Source organism: Erigeron canadensis, chromosome 4 (assembly GCF_010389155.1).
Source record: "Erigeron canadensis isolate Cc75 chromosome 4, C_canadensis_v1, whole genome shotgun sequence".
Lineage (NCBI taxonomy): Eukaryota > Viridiplantae > Streptophyta > Magnoliopsida > Asterales > Asteraceae > Erigeron > Erigeron canadensis.
In genome coordinates, this window is record NC_057764.1 from 22,135,973 (window position 1) to 22,158,380 (window position 22,408).

Below are 22,408 nucleotides of genomic sequence, written 5' to 3' on the forward strand. Positions count from 1 at the left end.
TGGCCTATTGGCGATGGTAATCCAGTCACCGGCGGCAGAAATACTTAACAACCTTCTAAATAGAGTGACAGATGGTTCAACACCATAAGCACGACACACAATCTCAAAAGCAATTATTCTAGCACAGCCTAGCGGATGCATCAGGGAGATATGACATTTAAAATATTTCAAGATTTCAAGAAAAATGTTGGGAAAAGGATATCTTAGATTTCCCATAGTAAAAGTTTTCACATAAATGCTAACAAACCCATTTGGGGGTTTTAGAGCACTTTGGGAACGAGTGGGAAGACAAAAAGATAAATGACGACCAGGAAAAAACTGATCAACAAAATCCCTAAGAGTGTCGGCATCAACAACAGATTTTGTAACACCAATACCGCGCTTCGCCATTTAATCTAGGGTTTATTTAAAAAGAACAGAAAAAAAAGCAAATGATCGTACCTTTAATGGATGACGACTTTCTCTCTCAAGAAGCAGCAAAAAGTTTTGATCGGATGAAAATTATGATCGATATTAATCAAGAAGATATTTATATGATCACCCAAAGGAGTAGCCGTCGATCGAGTTTTAAGTTTTGAGATACACGCCCACTAACTCAAGGATTAAATACTGCAAACCTACCAAGGATATTTTCAAAACAGACCCTACGCTTTGCATCAAATTACAAGAAAAGACAGACGAAGGGCAGATAAGAGTCTAATACGATGATCCTCGTAGAGTCACCCCATTAGACTGGGGGGCTTGATGACGTACTCACCCAGACGCAGGCACGCTGAGTACACCTAAAGGGTACGTTTTGCTTTCGATAAACAAGGAAAGGATTTGTATTAATCAAGAATCATATATCTTAGGAAAGAAGATCATATAAAATCCTTTATTCCAGTAAGTGATATACATAACGCAAAAAACCCTACTTGGGGAATAAGTCACGAACCCCCTATAAATAGGGGGAAGAATGGCTAGAATAATTCATCATCACATACACACATTCTTGGCGTACAAAAGGCATAGCCTTACCGGAAGGGAACCGCCAAATAACAACCATAACCACCCCCATTCCTCAGTTGTAAGCAACCGGATTGGATGTACAACCAGGCGGCATATGCCTTGTTTGATTTAATGATTAAATCGATCACACAATGTTTTTCTTTATTTAATTCTAAAGCGATTATTAAAACCACCTAGAATTAATGTATAATAATAAACTTATTTTTTGAAAAACATGGTCAAAAAGATTCTTCATTTTTTTTTTCTGAAAATTGCTAGCTATAATTTGCTTTTGTCCTTTTATGAGGATAAATCATTGTTCTCCATTATAAGTCCATATATATATATATATATATATATATTAACGAAATTACATGTAATTCTATTTTGGGTGACGGTATTTAGTTAAATTAACTAGATTTAGTCAACCAACTCCACTTAGGTGGTTTGGCCAGAGGTATTCTGAATCCACTATATATGCCCGGGAAATGAGTTTTTCTCAAGGTCTCGGGTTCGAGTCTTGAGTTTCTTATCTAAAGGTATTTTTTATGAGGAGAGAGTTAGAGGTCCAACAATTCGTTTGTTAAATCGCCTTCAGCACATCTGAATCGAAACTAACTTTACAAAAAAAAAAAAAAAAACCCACCGAATTTTACAAAACGAAAAAAAAATTGGCACATGAAACTACGATTTACTAAATACTATATGGAAAAGTGAATATTGTCCGACACCTAAGCTTAGGTGTAACATCTCTCACATACTAATATTTTAGTATTTTTTTTTAGGGATTTGATAACTAGTGCCCCTAGTGCACTAGTTAAGAAACATTTAATGAAGTATTTATTGAAGTCTAATTTTCCTAAAATATAGAAATATGTATTAATTATTCAATTAAAAATAGAAATTGTTGAGTTAAATTAATACACATTAAATAAAATTTTTGATTAATAAGGAAATAATAAGTTCATTAAATGCTTCTTAACTAGTGCACTAGGGGCACTAGTTAGCAAATCCCTTTTTTTAATGAATAAATGTTTAGCCCCAATGAATTTTAAGGATTAAAAAATCAATATGTGAATGTTTCACATCTAAGCCTAGATACCCAACAGCCTTATATTACCATTCCCTTACTATCTCTCTATCTATCTATCTATTCTATCTATCTATAATAATATAACTAAAAGAAAAGGGTTGGGGGTACACGTACTTGGCACCCCTAATCCCCTTCCTTTATCCTAATCATCTATCACCAATTTTCACTTTAACCCTAATCTAAAACAATTAATTTACACTTTTTGGTTTTACATCACAAATTTACACTTTAACCCAATTTAAAAATAATTAACTTACATTTTTTGATTTTCCATCACCAATTTACACTTTAACCTAATTTAAAAATAATTAATTATACTTTTTGATTTTTCCATCACTAATTTACAAGTAAAAATAATTAATTTACACTTTTTGGTTTTTCATCACCAATTTACAATTTCCCTCAATTTAAAGATAACTAGTTACACTTTTCGGTTTTATTGGTAATGTATAATATAACTCAGGTACGACAAAAAAAAAAAAAAAAAAAAAAAAAAAGAAGAAGAAGCCACTATCAACTACAAAAGGGTTTTTCTTTTTATATACTTTGCACATAATTAATCATTATTATTATTTTTTAACATTGAATTCTTATGTTATTGTTATTATTATTAATTTTTATTTAGTTTGTTGACCGTTATAGGTTCGTTATGGCTTTTTCTTCAACAACAAAAAATATGACCACATTAGTTCATGTTAAAGATCTTAAGGGGACACATATCAACCATCATTTACGACTCCGTGTTGTGCATGTATGGACTGTTTCGGAGTGGAACAACCCGAAGAAAATCAAAACGTTCGAGATGGTCTTTGTTGATGAATTGGTATGTATTTTCAAATTGTATAGTTTACAATTTTAGAATATAAGAAACTGTAAATTTTTTTATTTAATTAAAGTTGGAAAAAAAAGGGGTAAACTGGAATCAATATTTATATTGAGTTCATTTTCGTATTGATTAAGTTATGATATATGACTTAACTAATCTAAATATTATATATTAAATTTTGTATTTGTAACCTATATTAACTCTTAGGATTTACTATTATATCTTTTCATAACCTTTTAGATATAAAGTCAAAATTTGCTATGAGTGGGTTTCTGATTATTTTAATATATTAACTTTGATTATTTTGATATTGTTTTGAAAGTAGCTCATTAATGGTGTATACTTAAGATTTACGATTATATCTTTCTATAAGCTTTTAGATAAAAATTCAAATTTTGCTATGAGTAAGATTATGATTATTTTAATATATCGACTATTAATGATCTAACTTTTTAGCCGCTGTTATTATATCAGGGAAAAATGTTACATATTGAGATTGTGTTGAATGTTATAGTATGATTATTTAGCATGGTGGAACAATTCATCATTTTAGTTTGTATATGACAGATATACTTCGGAACTTATGAAAAACATGATCCACGTTATGTTTAGGATTTAACACAACAGGAGATGGCTTTGCGAGGTTTTTGGCTCGACTCCTTTTTTTAATCAAGAATATGTTTCCCTATCTTTCTTGCATTAGCCGATAAAATCATTTCATCGACGTTTGAAATGTCCTTGGTTGGGTTCCTTTTTACCCTGAATAAATTTCCTGGATATGTATGCAAAGATGTTTATTCGATTCTTATGGTTAATTTGTTAGGAGTTTATTTTTTGAAATTGGATTAAATACATAGAAACACTAAGAGAACTTACCAGTTTTTTCCATGTTTTTTTTTTGCTATTTGCAGAGCACTATCATACATAGCCCGGTCAATGGTCAATGGGTGGAAAATTTTAGGAGTATTTATACCGATGAGTGGCTATTCAGCTAACAAATTTCCAAGTTGATTTCGGTGTATCTATTTAATAAATTTGAATTTCAATTTATTATATTTGATTAATATACTTTGAGATGACCCGTCCATTAGACGGGCTTGAACACTAATACCACGTTAGTTAATTAAGCACCATGTAAAAGATATATAATTATAGTGATGATACTTATGTTATGATGATATGTTGTTTATTTCCTTTTAAGTTATTGAATTAATATGTTGCTAGCTACTAACACCATTTAAAAAGTGAATAAATTGATGGTTGTTTATGGAAGTATGAAGATGAAAGCAAGTTAATTGTTGTGAATTGTTATGAGGGTGGTAAAGGAAAAAATTGCACGGGTGGTACTTTTTGAAGTCTCGTAGCGGTTCCAAAGAAATTTTGTAAAGGAAGACCTCGAGATTGCTTTGTGATTGGTGAGAACACCTGTTTGACTTTTAATAAATTTTCAACATTGCTGAGTGTTTCCCGTACCAACAAAATAAATTACAGTAGGCTTGTTTCTCTTTTGTAAGTTTTTTTTACCTTTTTAATTATATTGTCTTTATTGTAGTTGATTTAACTATTACTCTCTGTCCTATTTTAATTAAATAATCTATTTTTACTTTTTAAGTTTTTTTTTTTTAACTTTGTGTGTAAATTTCTTTGTTTGTATAAGTTTATATTAACGAAAAGTATATTTAAAACGGAATCCATTCGTATCCTTTTATATCAAGTGTTATAAAATATAAACGAAATTATATATAGTCAAAGATGAATGTAGAAGACTAGACAAGTCAAATTGTTATGATATCAAGGTAATTTGATATTTAAAGTGTAAGACGTTGTTATTGTTGTTGTACTGATCAAATTTATCAGTATATTAGTACGTAATCTTTGTTGAAACAGAAGTTGTTCAATCATAATCGAAATTCGAAAGTAGTTTTGTATATAAAAAGATTTTCGTATATTATCACAATTGATACTTTTGACTTGCACGCAAACAACAAATTAAAAATCAAGATGTAACTTTTTTCTGTCATGAATTCTCATACATTCGATTTTAAAGGCGAGCCAATTGTCTGATATCATAAGGAGAAGCATCCATGGGAGATTGTGCGACATATGATCGTGCTGCAAAGAAAGAGTTCACAATTTCCGTGGGATGAAAACCATCGTAGAAAATAGTGACATCGCGGTTGGGGCAAGGGATGGAGTTTGGAATGCATTGTCCATCTGACCTCACTTGGCAACATGGAGGATCTGGCGATACTAAACCTACAAAATCCAAACACTTTTGTATTATTTATAATTCTAACTAAAAAATAAAGCAATATTATTTATATCAAAAATTGTAAAGTGTTGTATGATTTCTTTATACCTCCTTCTGGTGTTGAAATGCCGGTCATGTTAATGAAAGTGAATCTTGCATCTTGGAAGTTAGTGTTAATCTCATCAATAACCGGCTTAAGCCTGTTGTTAAACAGTTCAACTGCATCATTGATCGGCTGAACGCATGGTTTTCCTTCTGTGCCAAACCTTGCGATCTCAGCTGGAGTGCACCCTATTAGACTCAACCCAAACACTGCAATTTTTCTTGCTCCCAAATTATACAAATTCTGTCATGTAAAAGATTATTATGGTTCAGCTGTTTAATATGATTGCCTCTTCCAGATCATATGATGAGGTTTTTCGGGATATATAGTCTCAAACAGAAATTGAATTTTTTTTTTTTTTTATAACTTTTAAACTTTAATCCTAGCTAATCCCCAACCTACACTACACTAAGCCCTCAACAAATTTGAAGCCAAAAATAAAATAAAAATATCTCATCTAAAACTTTTATTATGCAAAAAAAAAAAAAAACATGTTTTCACCTCCGTTCTTTAGAATTCAATTCCTTGATCTGCCACTGAACAAAATTTGTACAAACTATAATTATGAGAGTGCTTAATTAATTACCATTAGTTGTTTAGAGTATTGTCGGACGAGGACTGCTGCATATTGATCCGGAGTATAGATACGGCTTGTCACGTAATTGTTGGGCATCAAATAGTTGTTGATGTAATCGTTGCTTCCCATTTCTAACACGTAAATGCACTTTTTAAGGTATTCATTAGTAAATGTCTTGTTTCGTTGCAAAAGGGAAAGTCGTGAAATTATTGATGCGTGGTTAAGTAGTTGCCTATTCAAGCTGATCCGATCACCCTGCAAATGTAAATTAATTAGTTACACAAAAATAAATTCACGAATTGAAGCATATATAGTATTAGTTCGTTGTGAACGTTGATTAATTTACCAGATTTCTTCCAGTGTCATCGCGAATACCAGCACCACCGCTACCATAGTTTACCCCCTTGCTGATCTCTGGGTTAGTTGCAGTAGCATAAGGTGGAATGAAGTTATCCACAAAACCTAGAAGTTGTCCTGTAATTAAGCAAAATAATCTTAGTCTCACCATGGAGCTAGCCAGAAAATTTATTTCGAGTGGGCAAATCTTAAAATGTTACTTTTATGATCTTTATTTATTCCCTGAGGCAAAGTTACAAAATATACCCTGAAAATGAAATTTTTTTTTACATTGTACCAAAATTCGTACAGGGACACACTACAAAAAATTTATTGTTTGTACGCACTTTTTCTACGCATTCTTTAAAAGTATGTAGAAATCACTTGCGAAGAAATGATCTTCACACTTATAAGTGCATAAAGTATAAATTTCGTACACACTTATTAGTGTGAACATCTTTTCTCCACACTTTTAATATGAAGCTTGTAGCTTTTTTTCACTTTTTAATGTAGATTATCTGTACACATTTTTAAGTGCGAACGATTCAATAAAATTTTACGCACTTTTTGAAATTGTGTAAAATAAAGTGTGTAGAATTGACTAATTTCTTGTAGTGAAAACTGCTCACACTGTCCATGCTAAATCCGTCCATGGTCACTATTTAATTATATCGTTAGTGTTTTTAAGTTAACATATTCAGTATATATATATAGCTTAACAAAATGTGTAGCTAATTCACTATTTTTCGACGTAGATAAAATTTAAATAAACTGTTTAACCAAAAGCGAGAGAGAGTGGGAGAAAGATAGACCAATGACGTCTGCCTTGGTTCGGCCATTGGTAAATCTTCCGGTTGTGCCTTGAGGAAAGTCAATCCCGTAAGGTGGATAATTTGCTTTAGCCGCGGTTGTGAGTCCGTTGTTATTTCCACTGTCTACCAACGAGTCTCCAAATATGAAGTAGCACGGGACTTGTGGTTCACCGGCAACGACGACCAATGTTTGAAACTGGATCAATGTTGCAACTATCACGAGGATACGAAAGACCATGGTGAAGTTATAAGAAGCCATATGTTAATTTAATTCTTTTATTTTCGATAGGAGGGATATGGATTTTGAATGCAAATGCATGCTACTTAAAGAACGAGAGAACGAACGGACTACAATTTTAAATTTTATATATATTACAAGTTGTGTAACGATTTAGTGCCCATGCTTTTGGAAACTACTAGTTAATTTTATGCAAGTTAGATTTCTTTTATTTTTTATTTTCTCTTCATTATGATCGACGAGGTTTCTCGTTAGTTAGTCAACTATGCAAAATCGAGGATCCATCATATCCTGTTTGTTATTTCTTTAGTTGTTTTTGCCCATAAAAAGTGAATAGAAAACAACAATTCTGTTCGAGTCTACGTGTTTGTAACAATCTTCATACTTCCATTCCTTTTAATAATATATATTTTTTTCGGCCTATAAATAGTTTAAAGCTTTGCCACGTACGTCAACATCTAACGTCTTTCATAAAAAAGTTTTATTTATAATACATGAATTCAAAGTTTATCCATACTCCTTTATAAAAAATATCATTAATTATCACACCCCTCTCCTTTTTAGAAATAATTATACAATAGTTATATACGGAATTACTAAATTACCTCTAATAAACACCCACTATAAAAAAGTTTTATAAATACCAAATTAAACCTTAACGAATTAAATTACATTCTAAACCTTTATTCTAATAATTAATACTTTAAGCTCTTATCTTTTAAAAATTTCTACTCTCACAATTACATCAACCTATATCACTTGACACCGCCACCACCACCAATAATACCATCACCAGACATCACTATACCGCCTGCCCCACCACCACCGCTGCATTGCGCGGTTATGTATCATTTCAGATTTATTTAGCAAACAAATATTGCACTGGCGCAACATAAAGTGGTGGAATATTTTTTCATAAAAAGTTAAACTGTAATGTAAATAAACGTCGCAAATATTATTAAAGTACATGTGACACGAGGTGATGATGGCCGCAGCTAGCTTCGTTGAAAGCCGTTTCTATATTGTGTACGCGATAATATATAAAATATACTCGTATTTATTATCATTGTTAGAATATTTAAAAATGAGAAAAGATTATGTAAATTAAAATATAAATAATAAAAATATTATATAATAAGGAAAATCAGAATATTTAAAATTTACAAAGATTAAGACCTATCCAAATAATAGTTAAAAATGTTTAAAGATAACATGGTTAAATTTATTTATGGATTTTAAAGAATTGCTTAGACGCTAATGGGCCTTAAGTTTACTCGGGCCTATAAAGTAATAGTTATACATAGGCCAGATATTTGGTGCTTATGCATGACCACTATTGGGCCTCTTCTATGTTAAAATAAAACGTTGACATCAGTCTTCGTCCTTCCTCGTAAAATAGTTTTTATCTTTATCATTATCATTATATACACTAAAAGAAAACTGATCTAATAGCTTATAATCAATTATAGCTCTCTATTTTATCAAATTGCAAATTAATGATGTAGTAATTATAATTATAATTTACAATTTATAGATGTGGTATATCTTAACTGAACATACGTATAGATATATTCAATTAAATTAAAAAACTAATTCGATTATATAGACACAAGATATAGATAGATTATAAATTTAGAATACTTATCCATATTATATAATAAAACTTATAACAAATACACGTACAACAAATAATATGTTATTTAGGCCTCACTTTTTAGTAAACAAACACATATAAAAACATAATCTTTATATTAAGCACATATGACATTATTTATTTCTAAATATTGTTTAATAATTATTTATGATATGTTTTATCTAAACATAAAATATAATTTCTAATATTGTAAAATAAAAATGTAATACATCATGTATCTATAAAGTAAATAAATGGTAATGACTTATTATGATTTTTAATATTCATATATCACTAAATATGTCATAATTTACAAATTTGATGGACATATTATGATGTTGTAATATTCAAATATTGTTAAGCATGTGTAAACAATTTCGATAAGCATATATTTAACAAACTATTTAAATATAAAACTCAAAGTTTTAAAACATAGATACATTTTTTATTACTAAAAATAAACTAAATGTTAAACCATAATAAGTTAACATTTAATATTGATAACAATGTAAGTCTCGTGTTAATACACGGGCCTAGCTAAAATCTAGTAAATGGTATTAAAATCCATAACCTGTTTTTATCACTATTAACAAATTAAATTCATACTTAAAAAGTTTGGAAATTAAATCAACTTAAGTATTTTGTTTTTATCATGTTAATTAGAAAGTAAGTACCTTACGTGAAAAAAGAAAATAAATAGGTACTTTCAAAATGTCGTGTTTGTAAATAAGAATTCTGGGTACAAACAATTAGAAGATCAGAATGATGTACCAATCATGAGAATCATAGTAAGACTAACAACGATACAACATCATGCTTAAAACAAACTATTTCAGTTAATTTTTGTTATTAAGTTAGTTAACTCATATATATATGAGACATATCTACATATAAGGTTTCATTATATATACTAGTATAAGTTTTTTAAAAAAAGAGAAGTGTTTTTAGTCTTATAAAATACTTGTATGGGAACAAAAGAAAATTTGAGTCTTTTCTGTGTATTATTAATTAGAATTTTGGTACCCGTAGCTTTTTAAATGATGATCAACACAAAAGTAAAAGTTTCTACACAAAATTAACCGTCCTAAAGGTAATTATCAATCATCACATGCATGTTATATTGTTAAGAATATTGTAACTAAACATAATTGATATAGAAATATTTCATTGTCATGTATACAAGAAAACTCAGAATAATCCAAAAAAAAAAAAAAACAAATATCGTGAAATCTTCTTCAAGATGAACTTAATTGGGAAATATCATAAGGAGACGCGTCCACCGGAGATAGTGAGTTGAATGATCTTTTCGCAAGGACTCTATTTGCGATTTCCGTGGGATGAAAACTGTCGAGGTAAACAGATAAAGCCCGGTTCGGGCATGGAATTGACTCAGGAATGCATTGTCCATCTTCTCGTACTGGACAACAAGGTTTATTTGGCAATGCCACTCCTGCAATTCCAAACATTATTATTATCTCATAAACATTGCCAAAAATTCAGCTTCGATGTGTCTAATTTAGTTGGAACTTTCTATATATAGTAGTAGTCTACCTCCTTTTGGGGCTAAAATGTTTGTAAGGTTAATGAATGTGAATCTTGCATCAGGGTAACCATTGTTGAGCTCATCTACAAGAGGCTTAAGTTGCTGATTAAATACCATAACCGCGTCATTAATCCATTCCACGCAAGGTTTTCCATTCGTGCCAAACCTTTCTATCTCAGCCGGGGCACACCCTATCATACCTAAACCGAATACGGCAATCTTTCTCGCCCCCAATCTGTACAAAGTCTGTCGCATCATTCATTTACAATTTATGAGTATCTTTTGTTAAAGATCCAAAAATATATTTCATAATCATAACAATTTACATTGAAATAGAAGGTAAACAGGCAACAAGCTACAGCTAATTCTAAACAAAATTTCTAGAATAAATAGGTAGCTTTTTTCTTTTGTTTTTTTTGGCAAACTAACTTGAATAAGAACATTGAAAATGTGTACCTTAAGTTGCTGAGTGTACTGTCGCATTAGGACGGTTGCAAATTGATCCACTGTGTATTGGTGACTCGAAGGGTAATTTGTCGGCATTAGGTAGTTATTGATGTAATCATTGTTTCCAATATTTACTATGTAAAGACATTTACTGAGGTATTCCTCTGTAAATGTCTTGTTATCTTGTTTGAGTGAAAGACGTGAAACTATGGCTTCATGATTAAGTAGTTGCCTACCCAAGCTCACCCGATCACCCTGCAAAAAAAAAATGTCGATAAAACACCTAGAATTGATTCCAATACAGTCTCAAGGGTTTTTGTATGCATGTATATCAGGTCTCGTGGCAATGTGTAAACAATTCCAAATTCAAACACCTAACTATTTTGACAAGTTGTAATTGATATGAAATATGTTAAGGGTAATATATGATATTTTTACACAATTCGGGCCTCAACAACAGCAATGTCCAATCCCGTAAGGCAGGGCATAATGAAGGTAAGATATAGATTGTCAATACTTATATTCAATGGTAGAGAGACTGCTTCGAATACAATACGCGCCTTAAGCAATATAGAAAAAGAGGCCCTTTCTAAGGGAACTAATAAATCAACAATGTACATAATGTGCTACAAAATTGTGATTACCAGATGACTTCCAGATTCCTCTCGAATACCAGCACTACCGCTACCATAGTTTACGCCTATGCCAATATCATCGTCAGTTGCTGTAGTATATGGCTCGATGAACTTTTGAAAACCAAGAAGTTGACCTGTAACCATTTGTTTTTAACCAATAGGTATCAGAATATGTCAAGTTTACCATAACTTGAAAAATCATAAGGTTGAATTTTTTTTTACAAATTAAGTCTTTAATGTCATGTTTGTGTGAAAGGTGACCTTTTCTCGGTAGCCTTAACCAATAACCATTTCCGAATATAAATTTTCTAATTGAACTAATATCAAAATGTAACAATGGCCAACAATTTGATCAATAGATGTCCTTAAAGATAAATGTCCATTTTTCAACAATCAAACATCCAAAATTTACAATTATCAAACGCTATCACAGAAAGAAACAGACCGATAATGTCTGCAATGGTTCGACCATTGGTGAATCTTCCATTGACACCATCCGGGAAATCAACCCCATACGGCAGATAATTAGCTTTTGCTAGCGTATCAAGATCATTGTTGTTGCCGCAATCTACCAACGAGTCTCCAAATATGTAATAACATGGGACTAGTTGTTCTCTAGGAATTCCCAACGCCCTGACCTGCGTCAAACAAATAATCAAAGGAATCGAATACAATAGCCTGAGTTCACGAGCCATGATTGTTAGACTAGAAACACAAGGACAATTATCTATTTTGAATCCAAAATGCATGTTACGTTTGACACGTGACAGATGTTGACTTGTAGGAATTCTTTTTCAACGGTAAGTAAAATTTTTGTTTTCTATGGTGAATAGGAAGTCAATATCTTGAGGTATGGATCGAGGGAATTTAATTAAAAATTGTATTAAACATTACAAATTCACAATGTATTCCATCTCTGATTTCTAATTCCTTACGATATATTAATTATTAAATAAAAAAATTTGTGTATTTCATGCTTAATTTTTCTCTTCTTTTTTTCCTTTTCTTATGATACAAAAATCATACTTTTTTGAAATGTGTGGATCAAGTAATCAAAAGATGGAATCTAGTTTATGTTGTCTTGAACAAATTCACGTTAGAGAGCTCCTCACCCTCAATACCTTGTATGAAGAAAATCCCCCAATTAAACTGGCTAAAGGCACATCATTTAATTGAAATAAAATCTTATCACTTGACAAGATTTGAACTTGGGTCTTACATCATTGAGAGATTTGTGTAGATAAGTTGTACAAGAAAAATACTAAGTGATTTTTACTATTGAAAAATGTAAATTCATAAAGAGTCCATTATAATGTAGATATAATTAAGTATTTTTGGATATTATTGATTTCGAAATCGGAAGAATCTATTAGAATCTAAAACTTAAACAAAATTACAGTAATTGGTACTAGCCTGATCGCGCATGCTATGTCAAATGCTTTTAAGATCTTTATTATAGTGTAGAAATCAAAGATAACTAAAACAACTTTATTCAATGCAATACCTAATCTATTACGATATACGAGTACGTAGTTAACACCTTGACTTTTAGAGACAAAGGTCATGGGTTCGATCCTCATCTCATGCAAAGCTTGGAGGGCTTTTCCATATAGGTAGAACATGGAAGCAGCCTCTCTACTTAGATAGAGATAAGGTCTGTCTACTTCTTAACCTCCTCCATACAACGTCGAGGTATTGAGACTGAAAACCCGCAAAAGGCGGCACTGCAGTTTGTTTCTTACTTAATCTGTTAAACTTATGATGCTGCATTAATGAGTTTGTCAAGCTAAACATCCAAAACCAATGTAAATCAAATCTATGAAAAAGAGTTTATCACAATGATTTTTAATTAATGGTTACAAATTTTCATGATTAGGACATCAACTCTAACATATTTTACTATTTAATATCAATAACATATTAAGATCCGCCTATGTGATGACTTATGAGCACGAAGCAGACGTTGCAGGCTGCTGGCGACCCGGAAGTAGTGGAGCAGAAATTGATTCCAAATAACGAGCACAATCACCAACGGACGGGTCTTTCCACAATTCATGTGTCATATCAGGCAAGCCGAAAATCTTGAGAAATTTCTTCGGACTTTTAAGACCACCGGCCCATTATGTCAACAATAGCCTTGGACGTGATGTCTAATAAGCTCGTGATCCCCATCAGAGAAGCAGCCTCCATAAGACGGACGAGAAGGGAGAGCCGGTGGTTTTTCTCGATAAAATCAACATCAAATTAACTGATGCAATTTTTTCGTGAGGCATTCTTTTTTCTTGTGTTTTTTCGGAAGGGGGTTATGACATCTGAAGACTTCGGCACGTGATACACAAAAATGGTTCACAATTGAAAGGATATTGCTGGTGATCTGTACGGGGATAGGACTATGGCCGAACTTCTCGTTTTCGTCTAAATAATTCCACCAGGCGCCCTAATTAATCCCCTAGCGGAACCGACTCTTTATCCTTTTCCTCGATTCTCAACATATGGTTACGAACATGGTAAGATTCGTGACAACATATATAAAGGATCCACCAATACAATCTTACCGTCTATACAGTGGTACCATAGCTTATCCGAGTTAATTGGTTTCGTTGATATTTGTTCGCCCATGGTAACAAAACCGAACTCTTTTTTTTATATATATATAATTTATTATGTACAAGGCGATTCAATATATATAGCAGCAGCAGCAGCAGCGAGAGATATTTAATTTTCAATTAATACTTTTCAAACTGATTCGATGAGAACTTTTGGAGTTTTGAATTTTGATTGGGAAATTTGGATTTTTTCCTTTTTATATAAGGAAACAGCGTCGTTTTGAATTTGGGTTAAAACTTTAAAACATTTGACTTTGGTGAAGTTATTGCCTTATTGGGCCCATTTAAGTTTGGGTCAATATAATTTGATGATTTCACATTGCAATACAACATCGTAAATCATATTTCGTCTTTAGGTTGGAAGCAAACGGCTAGCTAGCTAGTGGCGCGCAACTTTTCGATCACACATATATTTTTTAAGGATGCTATCAATGTAAACACGCAAACAAAAGAAACATTTATTATGGCAATTAGTACTGCCTATATATATGACAAGCTAGCATACAAAGATCAGTAAATACATAATCTTATTATGTTTTAATGTCGAGCCAACTCGCTAATATCATACGGGTAAGCATCCATGGAAGAGAATTTAGTGTATGATCTTGTTGCAATGAAAGTGTTTGCGATTTCCGTGGGATGAAAACCATCATACCAAATAACTAAATCCCGGTTTGGGCAAGGAGTCGAGTTTGGAACACATTGCCCATCTGCCCTAATTTGACAACAAGGAACGTTTGGCAATACTTCACCTGCAAATCAAATCATCTTAATTAGTAAATTGACAATGTTTTAACTGAAGCTTGGATATACTAGTGGATTTTACCTCCTTGTGGAGCTGAAATGCTAGTCATATTGATAAAGGTGAATGTGGCATTAGGTAAAACTCTGTTCAACTCATCAACAAGAGGCTTAAGTCTATCATTAAATAGTTTCACGGCATCATTGATCGACTCAACGCATGGTTCACCCTCATTGCCAAATCTTGCTACTTCAGCTGGGGTACACCCTATGAATCCCAAACCAAAAATGGCAACCTTTCTAGCTCCCAAAGTATACAAAGTCTACCATATGTATATGAAATAAGTACAAGGGTTATTCAAACTTATAATAATTAAGTTATCTATTCTAAACCATGACGAATGATATTACTACTTGTTTTAAAAGTATACTATACCTTCAATTGTTGCCTATATTGCTTAATGAGGATCGATGCATATTGATCAGGGGTAAATAAGCGGCTTGATGGGTAAATGTTAGGCATCAAGTAGTTATTGATATAATCGTTGCTTCCAATATTTAGTAAGTAGATGCATTTGTTCAAGTATGCATTCGTGAAAGTTGGGTTTCGTTGTAGGAGTGAAAGGCGTGAAACTATTGCTTTGTGATTTAGTAGTTGTCTATTCAAGCTCACACGATCACCCTGCAAAGTAACATATCAATTCAATGAACATATCATTTATATTGTCTTAACGATATGATAAATGGATGTTACTATACATTGTATGGTTACGTTTCAGAAGCCATTATTCGCGTAGAGTTTACAAAGAAATTAAGGGGAGTTTAAGGGTGATGATCACTACCAGTTGACTTCCAGAGTCCTCTTGAATACCAGCAGCACCACTTCCGTAATTAACACCCATGCTGATATCTTGGTTTGTTGTATTCGCATATGGTGGTATGAAATTAGTAAAACCTAGAAGTTCACCTGAAATGCAGCAATATATATAGCCATGCATTTAATTTGTTGATCTTAATATTCATGCATAAAACGTTGAGCTGAGGGAGTGATAAATCTATAACAACGATTAGTCATTCACAACAAGATATGTTTTGAACAGTTGAATAGTAAATATATTTATGTACGTTATATATGGTTAAAAGTCGTTATAAGTTATCAGAGCGACTTAGTTAGTAATAGCTAGTACGTAATTGCTTTCCAGTAATATCATAAATTGACAAATAGCTAGAAAGAGAGAAGAAACTAGACCGATGACGTCTGCAATAGTTCGACCGTTGGTGAATCTACCGGTCGCTACTCCTCCTGGGAAATCAATCCCATAAGGTGGGTAATTGGCTTTTGCTTGTGTTAAAAGTGCATTGTTATTCCCACTGTCAACCAAGGAGTCTCCAAATATGAAGTAACATGGGACTTGTGGTTGAGCAAGTATAAGTGTTGGAATGTTCATCAACCCGACCACTACTAAGAAATGACACATAATTAGGGTAACCTTACATGCCATGTTTAAAGGATTTCAATGTAAAGAATGATGATTGATTTTAGATCAACGAGCATTGCTATTTATAGCAAGAAACATGAAGAGGTGTATAGTAGGCATATGTGGGAGCTTTAATTTTTCGAAGACAATTATTGGTGCAATGGCCAATTTGGAATGATACAAAGGAATTAGCGACTCCAAAATTCAATAGAAAACGTATGCTCCCAGCTAAAATAAATGTATGCCAGACTTTCATTATAGCCCCTTTTCCCATAGTTAATGATCGATTCAAGAGGGTGAATTCATTTATCACATTCTACTGTATTTTCTCAACCTATATTAACGATTTATACGACTTTTTTTTTTTTTTAAATTATTTTAGATATTTATACGAATTATATGAACACCATTCTGATATACATTAAGCTAGTCTACCATCTTATTAAATCTATTTAAGAATCGTAAAACTACAAGTATGCTCTCGTTAAATATGTGACATAGCCAAAAGTCAAATTAAAAAGTTAAACAATATATATCACTTAAACTCATTACTTTCATTTTACACAAAATAAAAGTCAACAAAATATAAGCAAGTTGAACAAACGCTAATTAAAAAGAAAAATACGCCATTTCGTTATAGCATTTTTGATACTTAAATCTTTTTATATAGTAATTAAAATATAGCATTTTTGGTATTAGCGTAATACGCGAGTAAACATATATATTTATCGACATGGAATTGTTTCATGATTTCAAAGGTTTTTTTTTAAAAAAAATTTGACCGTAAATATTTTTGTTTGTATTATATAGTAATTTATGAAAGTTATATCAACGTAAAGAATATAAAAAACTCAATTCATTTATATATTTTATATTAAATGTTATATAACACAAACAAAGTTATTTACGATCAAACTTGAAAGAAAAAAACCTAAAATGTCAAACTTAGACAATTAAATTGGGAAGGGAGAAGTACTAAAAGATAGTTGGGTTAATAATCTATTAACCAATCATAATCTTCGATTTTTTAGTTTTATATTAGCTATTATTCTTTATTTATTATATTAGAATTACTGGTTTAAAAATGTAAATTTGTGATTAAAAAACAAAAAAGTATAAATTAAAAATAAAATTAAAAACAAAAGCTAACATTAAAAAGTGAGAATTATTATTGGTTGATAAGTTATTAAAACAACTATCTATTATTATATTAAAAAGAAAAGAAAAGATTAAATGAATACGAGAGCCTTTACGTCTTACGACTACTGGTATGTTTTGGGCTGTTTTTATTACGGCTTCAGCTATAAGCTACAAAGACCTAAATATTTACGTAGGACTAAAATTTGAAGCCCAATATAGGTGTAAGTCATGTACGGTTGAGAAGCCCATATAAACTCATCAATGGTTGGTTGAGTTTAAATTAATGAACTTTTCGGGTTTTTTTTTTTTTTTTTTTTTTTTTATTTCTTTTGGTAAAATCATGGGAGTATCACTAGACTAATCTCAAGAGCTAACTCGTTTTTGTGAGCCAGAGTCAAAGCAAGTGATTGAACCTTTATGACCATTAGGATATTTGTTTTCAAAAAACCAGAAATTAAACATTTAACCTTCAGGGAGTTTAACCTTTTTAGAGACACAAGCCAAACTATTAGACCACCATCCTAGTGGTTTTAATGTAATGACGTTGAAACGCTTTTGAGCGGTCTATCATTTTTATGTGTGACGGTAGTCTAAACGGATATGTTTTGAATATCATGAGAAATATTATTGATAACACTGCATTGATGTAAGTTAAACTTATGTCAAGTTTTGACGTTTTGTTATTAATAAAATAATAAAGCATGTTAAAGTTTGTTTTGGAACGTGTGACAAAACTATATACTTTGTTAATTCTCATATACTCATTCATACAAATTAAAATAACAAGATTTGATATTTTGAAACTTTTTATAAAAGAAGAAAAATTGTAGATCAACGCAAAAAGATTTAAGGGGAGTGATATATCTACAACAATTTTTTGTCATTCTCAAAATGTATAAATTATATTGTATACTATAACATTTAAAAACATCTTTTTATATATGTATTCTTGAAATTATTTAGACTTTAGAGTGTTAGCATGTAATTGTGTAAACCAGGATATATATAAACTCCATTACCATGTAATATGTAGCCTTAGAAACCTTTTGACACATTAATACAACTTTCAACTTATTTACCGTGCTTTACATGATCACATCTCTCATATATTGATGAATGGCTAAAGATCTAAAAAGAAGGTTGTTAAGAAGAAAAATGAGAAAAGATCCGTTTTTATTTATTTTAGCTTGTTTTTTCTTTATTTTTCCTCATTTTTTCACTTTTTTCATTCTTTTTTAATTAACTCAATTCATAAATAAAAATTTTAAAAACAAAAACAAAAAAAAAAATTCTAACCAGAGTTAGTGAGTTATACATGTAAGGGTACGATAAGGGTTTCGCCCTTAAGTATATTAACAAGGGGTAGCTAGTGGAGTGATAGGTTGTATACATATGGTGATCGGTGATCGGGTGATCTACCTAACGAGTTTCGCCCTTACCATCATGGCTTGCCATAGATCAAGAGGCTTCGCCTATAGCTTACGGGTTACGCCCTTTGAAAAAAAAATACTTTTATAATTTTTTAGAATTTTTCTATCGAATTAGTGAATTAAAGAAATAATGAAAAAAGTAATTAAAAAAAAAGTCCAAAAGAACAAGCTTAAAAAAAAAAAAAAAAGCATTCTCTCCCTTTGTACTTTCTCATTAGATCTATATCCTATTTTCCAATTTGTAAAGTGAGTTTTTTGGTTAAAAATTTGTAAAACATATATCCGGTACTAGCAATGTCGGGCTCATACGAATCAGCTTAAATCTGATAATAGCAGTGCCGATTAATTTCACCTTAATTTTGGTTACAAAATCGTACAAGTGTCAAACCCGACAATGCCTATATATGCTAACTCCGATTATTGGCATGAGTTTGTGGATTTAAGCTCGGTTTCTTTCTTAATCTTACAAAAAAAATTCTCCCAAAAACTTTGCTTTGCAAATTGGAAGGCATTTATGCTTACTTTACCAAAAAGTTTGATAGATTAGACCATTGAGTTGCAATCGATCATATTCAGATTTCAATCATTAAAAGTCCTTTGTTTTCTTCCATATATGTATTACAGGCATTATTTTTCATACACCTCTAAGAAATGTTCTTGGTTTCGTGCCAAAAATAAAAAAACTGTTGTGACGTGCGCTCTTAGACTTTAGTGAAGATTGCACACTATATGACACTAAATTACAATTTCCTTGCAAGTTGTAACCTATGCTTTCAATTAACTGAACGTCGTTTTGAAAGAATCAATCCTAAGCCTTCATTTTAGGCACGTAGTACCACATTCTTAATTTGGAAAAGAAAAAAATAATAATAATAAGGTGACTCTCAATGCCGTCTTTTATGAGTTTTGTTCTTAATACCATCTTCGGCGGTATATACATTCTTAATATGATAGTAGAAAGAAAAAAAAAATTGTTTAAGTATTTTAAAGAAAATGCTAAATGCATCCTTTAGGATTGTCTTTCATATCAAAAGCTCACCCTTTGAATTTTATGATAAATGTACAACTATTTAATGCACCTTAACTGTAACCCTAAAAATCGGTTTCGCAAAACCCCTATCTTAATCAACTTTATTGAAATCCCCAAAAAATATATAAAAAAAAAAAAAACGTGCCTTGGTGATTCTAATTATTAGGCATGTACTACGTAACATTTTAAAGTTTCATGTGCTAGCTAGAACATTGCTTTATTTGGTCAATTCGGAACTTTTAAATTTGTTTCTTAATGTACGTGCTGAATATCATAAAAAAAAATCATATCTCCCTCGATAATACGCTAAAGAACATTTGCTATCCTATTAATTAGGTAGATATTATATTTATGAATAATACACAAGAATACACTTAAGCAGCATGTTTTGATCAGTAGTAAACTCCCTTGTCTCTGGAGACAGAGGTCATGGGTTCGATCCTCATCCCATGCGGAGGGCCTTTTTCTACCATTTAGGTAGAAACTGGAAACAGCCAGTCTTCCTACATCTTAACCTCCTCCATACACCGTTGAGGTATTGAAGCTCAAAATCCGCGGAAGACGGCACTGAGTAGTTCCTTACTTTTTTACTTAAGCTTATGATACAATGACATTGACTACATTCTTATTTTTTATTTATCGTGTATACAAAGAATCACAAAACAATATACATGTATATATATTTGCAATTGCAGTTTGATTTAGTTTTAAAGTCGGGCCAAATGGCTAATATCATATGGAGATGCATCCTGGGGTAATAGTCTAATGTATGACCTTGTTGCAATAACTGTGTTTGCAGTTTCTGAAGGGTGAAAACCATCATAAAACACAGACAAAACCCGAAGAAGACAAGGAGTTGAGTTTGGAACGCATTGTCCAAATTGCGTTACTTGACAACACGGAGCACTTGGTATTGGTAGATCTGCAAGATTTTGTTTTAAAAAAAAAAAGTACCACGTTAAAACTTAAACCAACATATAATCATGAAACACCATAAATATTTCAGGGTGCCAATTCACAAAATGTTTTTTGTGATTGAAAATTGTTACAAGAATTTAAATTTAAAGGAATGTCTATTGTTTTTGGAGATTCAATAAAAAGAAAAAAAAATCATCCAAGACTTCATAGAGATTATTCCATCTAATAAAATTCCTTTTTTGACTAAAAAAAAATACCAAGAACAAGAATTCAATTTCAATTCCATCAGATTTTATCATAGTTTATGAACGAAACGCAACCTGAATCTTTTGTGTTTGAGCTTAATATATTTACCTCCTTGTGGTGCTGAAATGCTAGTAAGATTGATGAAAGTGAATCTTGCAGTCGAGTAATCACTATTGAGCTCATCAACAAGACTCTTAAGCTTGTCATTAAATAACTTAACCGCGTCATTAATCCATGACACGCATGGCTTCCCATCGGTGCCAAAATTCGCTATCTCAGCTGGGGTGCATCCTATTTGACCCAGACCAAAAACAGCAATTTTCCTAGCTCCCAAATTGTACAACGTCTATATCACAGAATCAAATTAAAGTTTTAGGGCCTACCGATTCACATGCGCTTGTAATTATAAGATCTAAAATATTAGCAAATAAGATTGATCGACATACACAAGTACAATGATTGTACGTGACAACACTATATTCTACCCGCGTTATGAAATACAGTACAAAGATATAATTACGCATATATATATATATATACCTTTAGCTGTTGAGAGTATTGTTCCACGAGGACTGCTGCGTATTGTTCAACGCCATACATGTTGCTGGTCGGGTAAACGTTAGGTATCAAGTAATTGTTAATGTAATCGTTGCTTCCTATATTTGACAAGTAAATGCATTTTTGTAGATATTCATCAGTATATGTCTTATTATTCTGAAACGTTGTAACACGTGAAATTGTTGTTTGATGATTAACTAATTGCCTGTCCAAGCTGATCCGATCACCCTGAAATTATGTAATGCGACCAAAAAAATTAGTATGTTGCTTCATACGTAGATACAAAACCAAAATCGATCGATTTGAAACCATTTTTTTATGATAATTAAAAACTCAAAAAGTTGATGAAATGTTGTAGGTAATACGTGAAACGGTTACATATATATGCATAATCGTTCATTATTAGAAATGTGTTGGATTTTTAGACCTTTTATAGACATGTCCTTGCAATAGGCCTATAGCGAGAACTTTTTATCTGTCCTTACTAAAGGCCTTTTTTTGTATATAGTGCCAAGGTAGAATCAATTCATGGAGTGTGATTACCAGATGACTTCCAGATTCCTCTCGAATGCCAGCACTTCCACTACCGTAGTTTACACCCGTGCTTATCTCTTGGTCCATTGCCGTAGAAATCGTAGAATAAGGTGGAATGAACTTTGGAAAGCCTAGAAGTTGACCTGAAATCATATATCATTGAAATAGTTGTAATTAATTAATTATATTACGTCAAGATTATTAATTAAGTTTATTTGTTGTGTATATATATGCATAATTGTGGTG

General features: G+C 31.6%; 2 protein-coding genes across 2 annotated transcripts; both read right to left on the reverse strand.

The window, feature by feature from the left end:
- Nucleotides 1–4,885: 4,885 nt before the first annotated feature.
- Nucleotides 4,886–12,176, reverse strand: LOC122597160. The gene is made up of 10 exons (XM_043769791.1): nt 11,927–12,176; nt 11,491–11,615; nt 10,856–11,101; nt 10,408–10,645; nt 10,103–10,306; nt 6,986–7,246; nt 6,184–6,311; nt 5,847–6,092; nt 5,266–5,503; nt 4,886–5,162 (listed from the first exon to the last, which is right to left on the reverse strand). The coding sequence occupies exons 1-10, from the start codon at nt 12,174–12,176 to the stop codon at nt 4,948–4,950; spliced, it is 2,151 nt and encodes a 716-aa protein (XP_043625726.1). The 3' UTR covers nt 4,886–4,947.
- A 2,345-nt stretch (nt 12,177–14,521) lies between these two features.
- LOC122597161 (GDSL esterase/lipase At1g29670-like) lies at nt 14,522–22,264 on the reverse strand. The gene is made up of 9 exons (XM_043769792.1): nt 22,172–22,264; nt 21,611–21,856; nt 21,179–21,416; nt 20,626–20,828; nt 16,078–16,342; nt 15,671–15,795; nt 15,265–15,510; nt 14,914–15,151; nt 14,522–14,839 (listed from the first exon to the last, which is right to left on the reverse strand). Exons 1-9 carry the CDS (start codon nt 22,247–22,249, stop codon nt 14,625–14,627), a joined length of 1,854 nt encoding a protein of 617 aa, XP_043625727.1. The 5' UTR covers nt 22,250–22,264; the 3' UTR covers nt 14,522–14,624.
- Nucleotides 22,265–22,408: the final 144 nt, after the last annotated feature.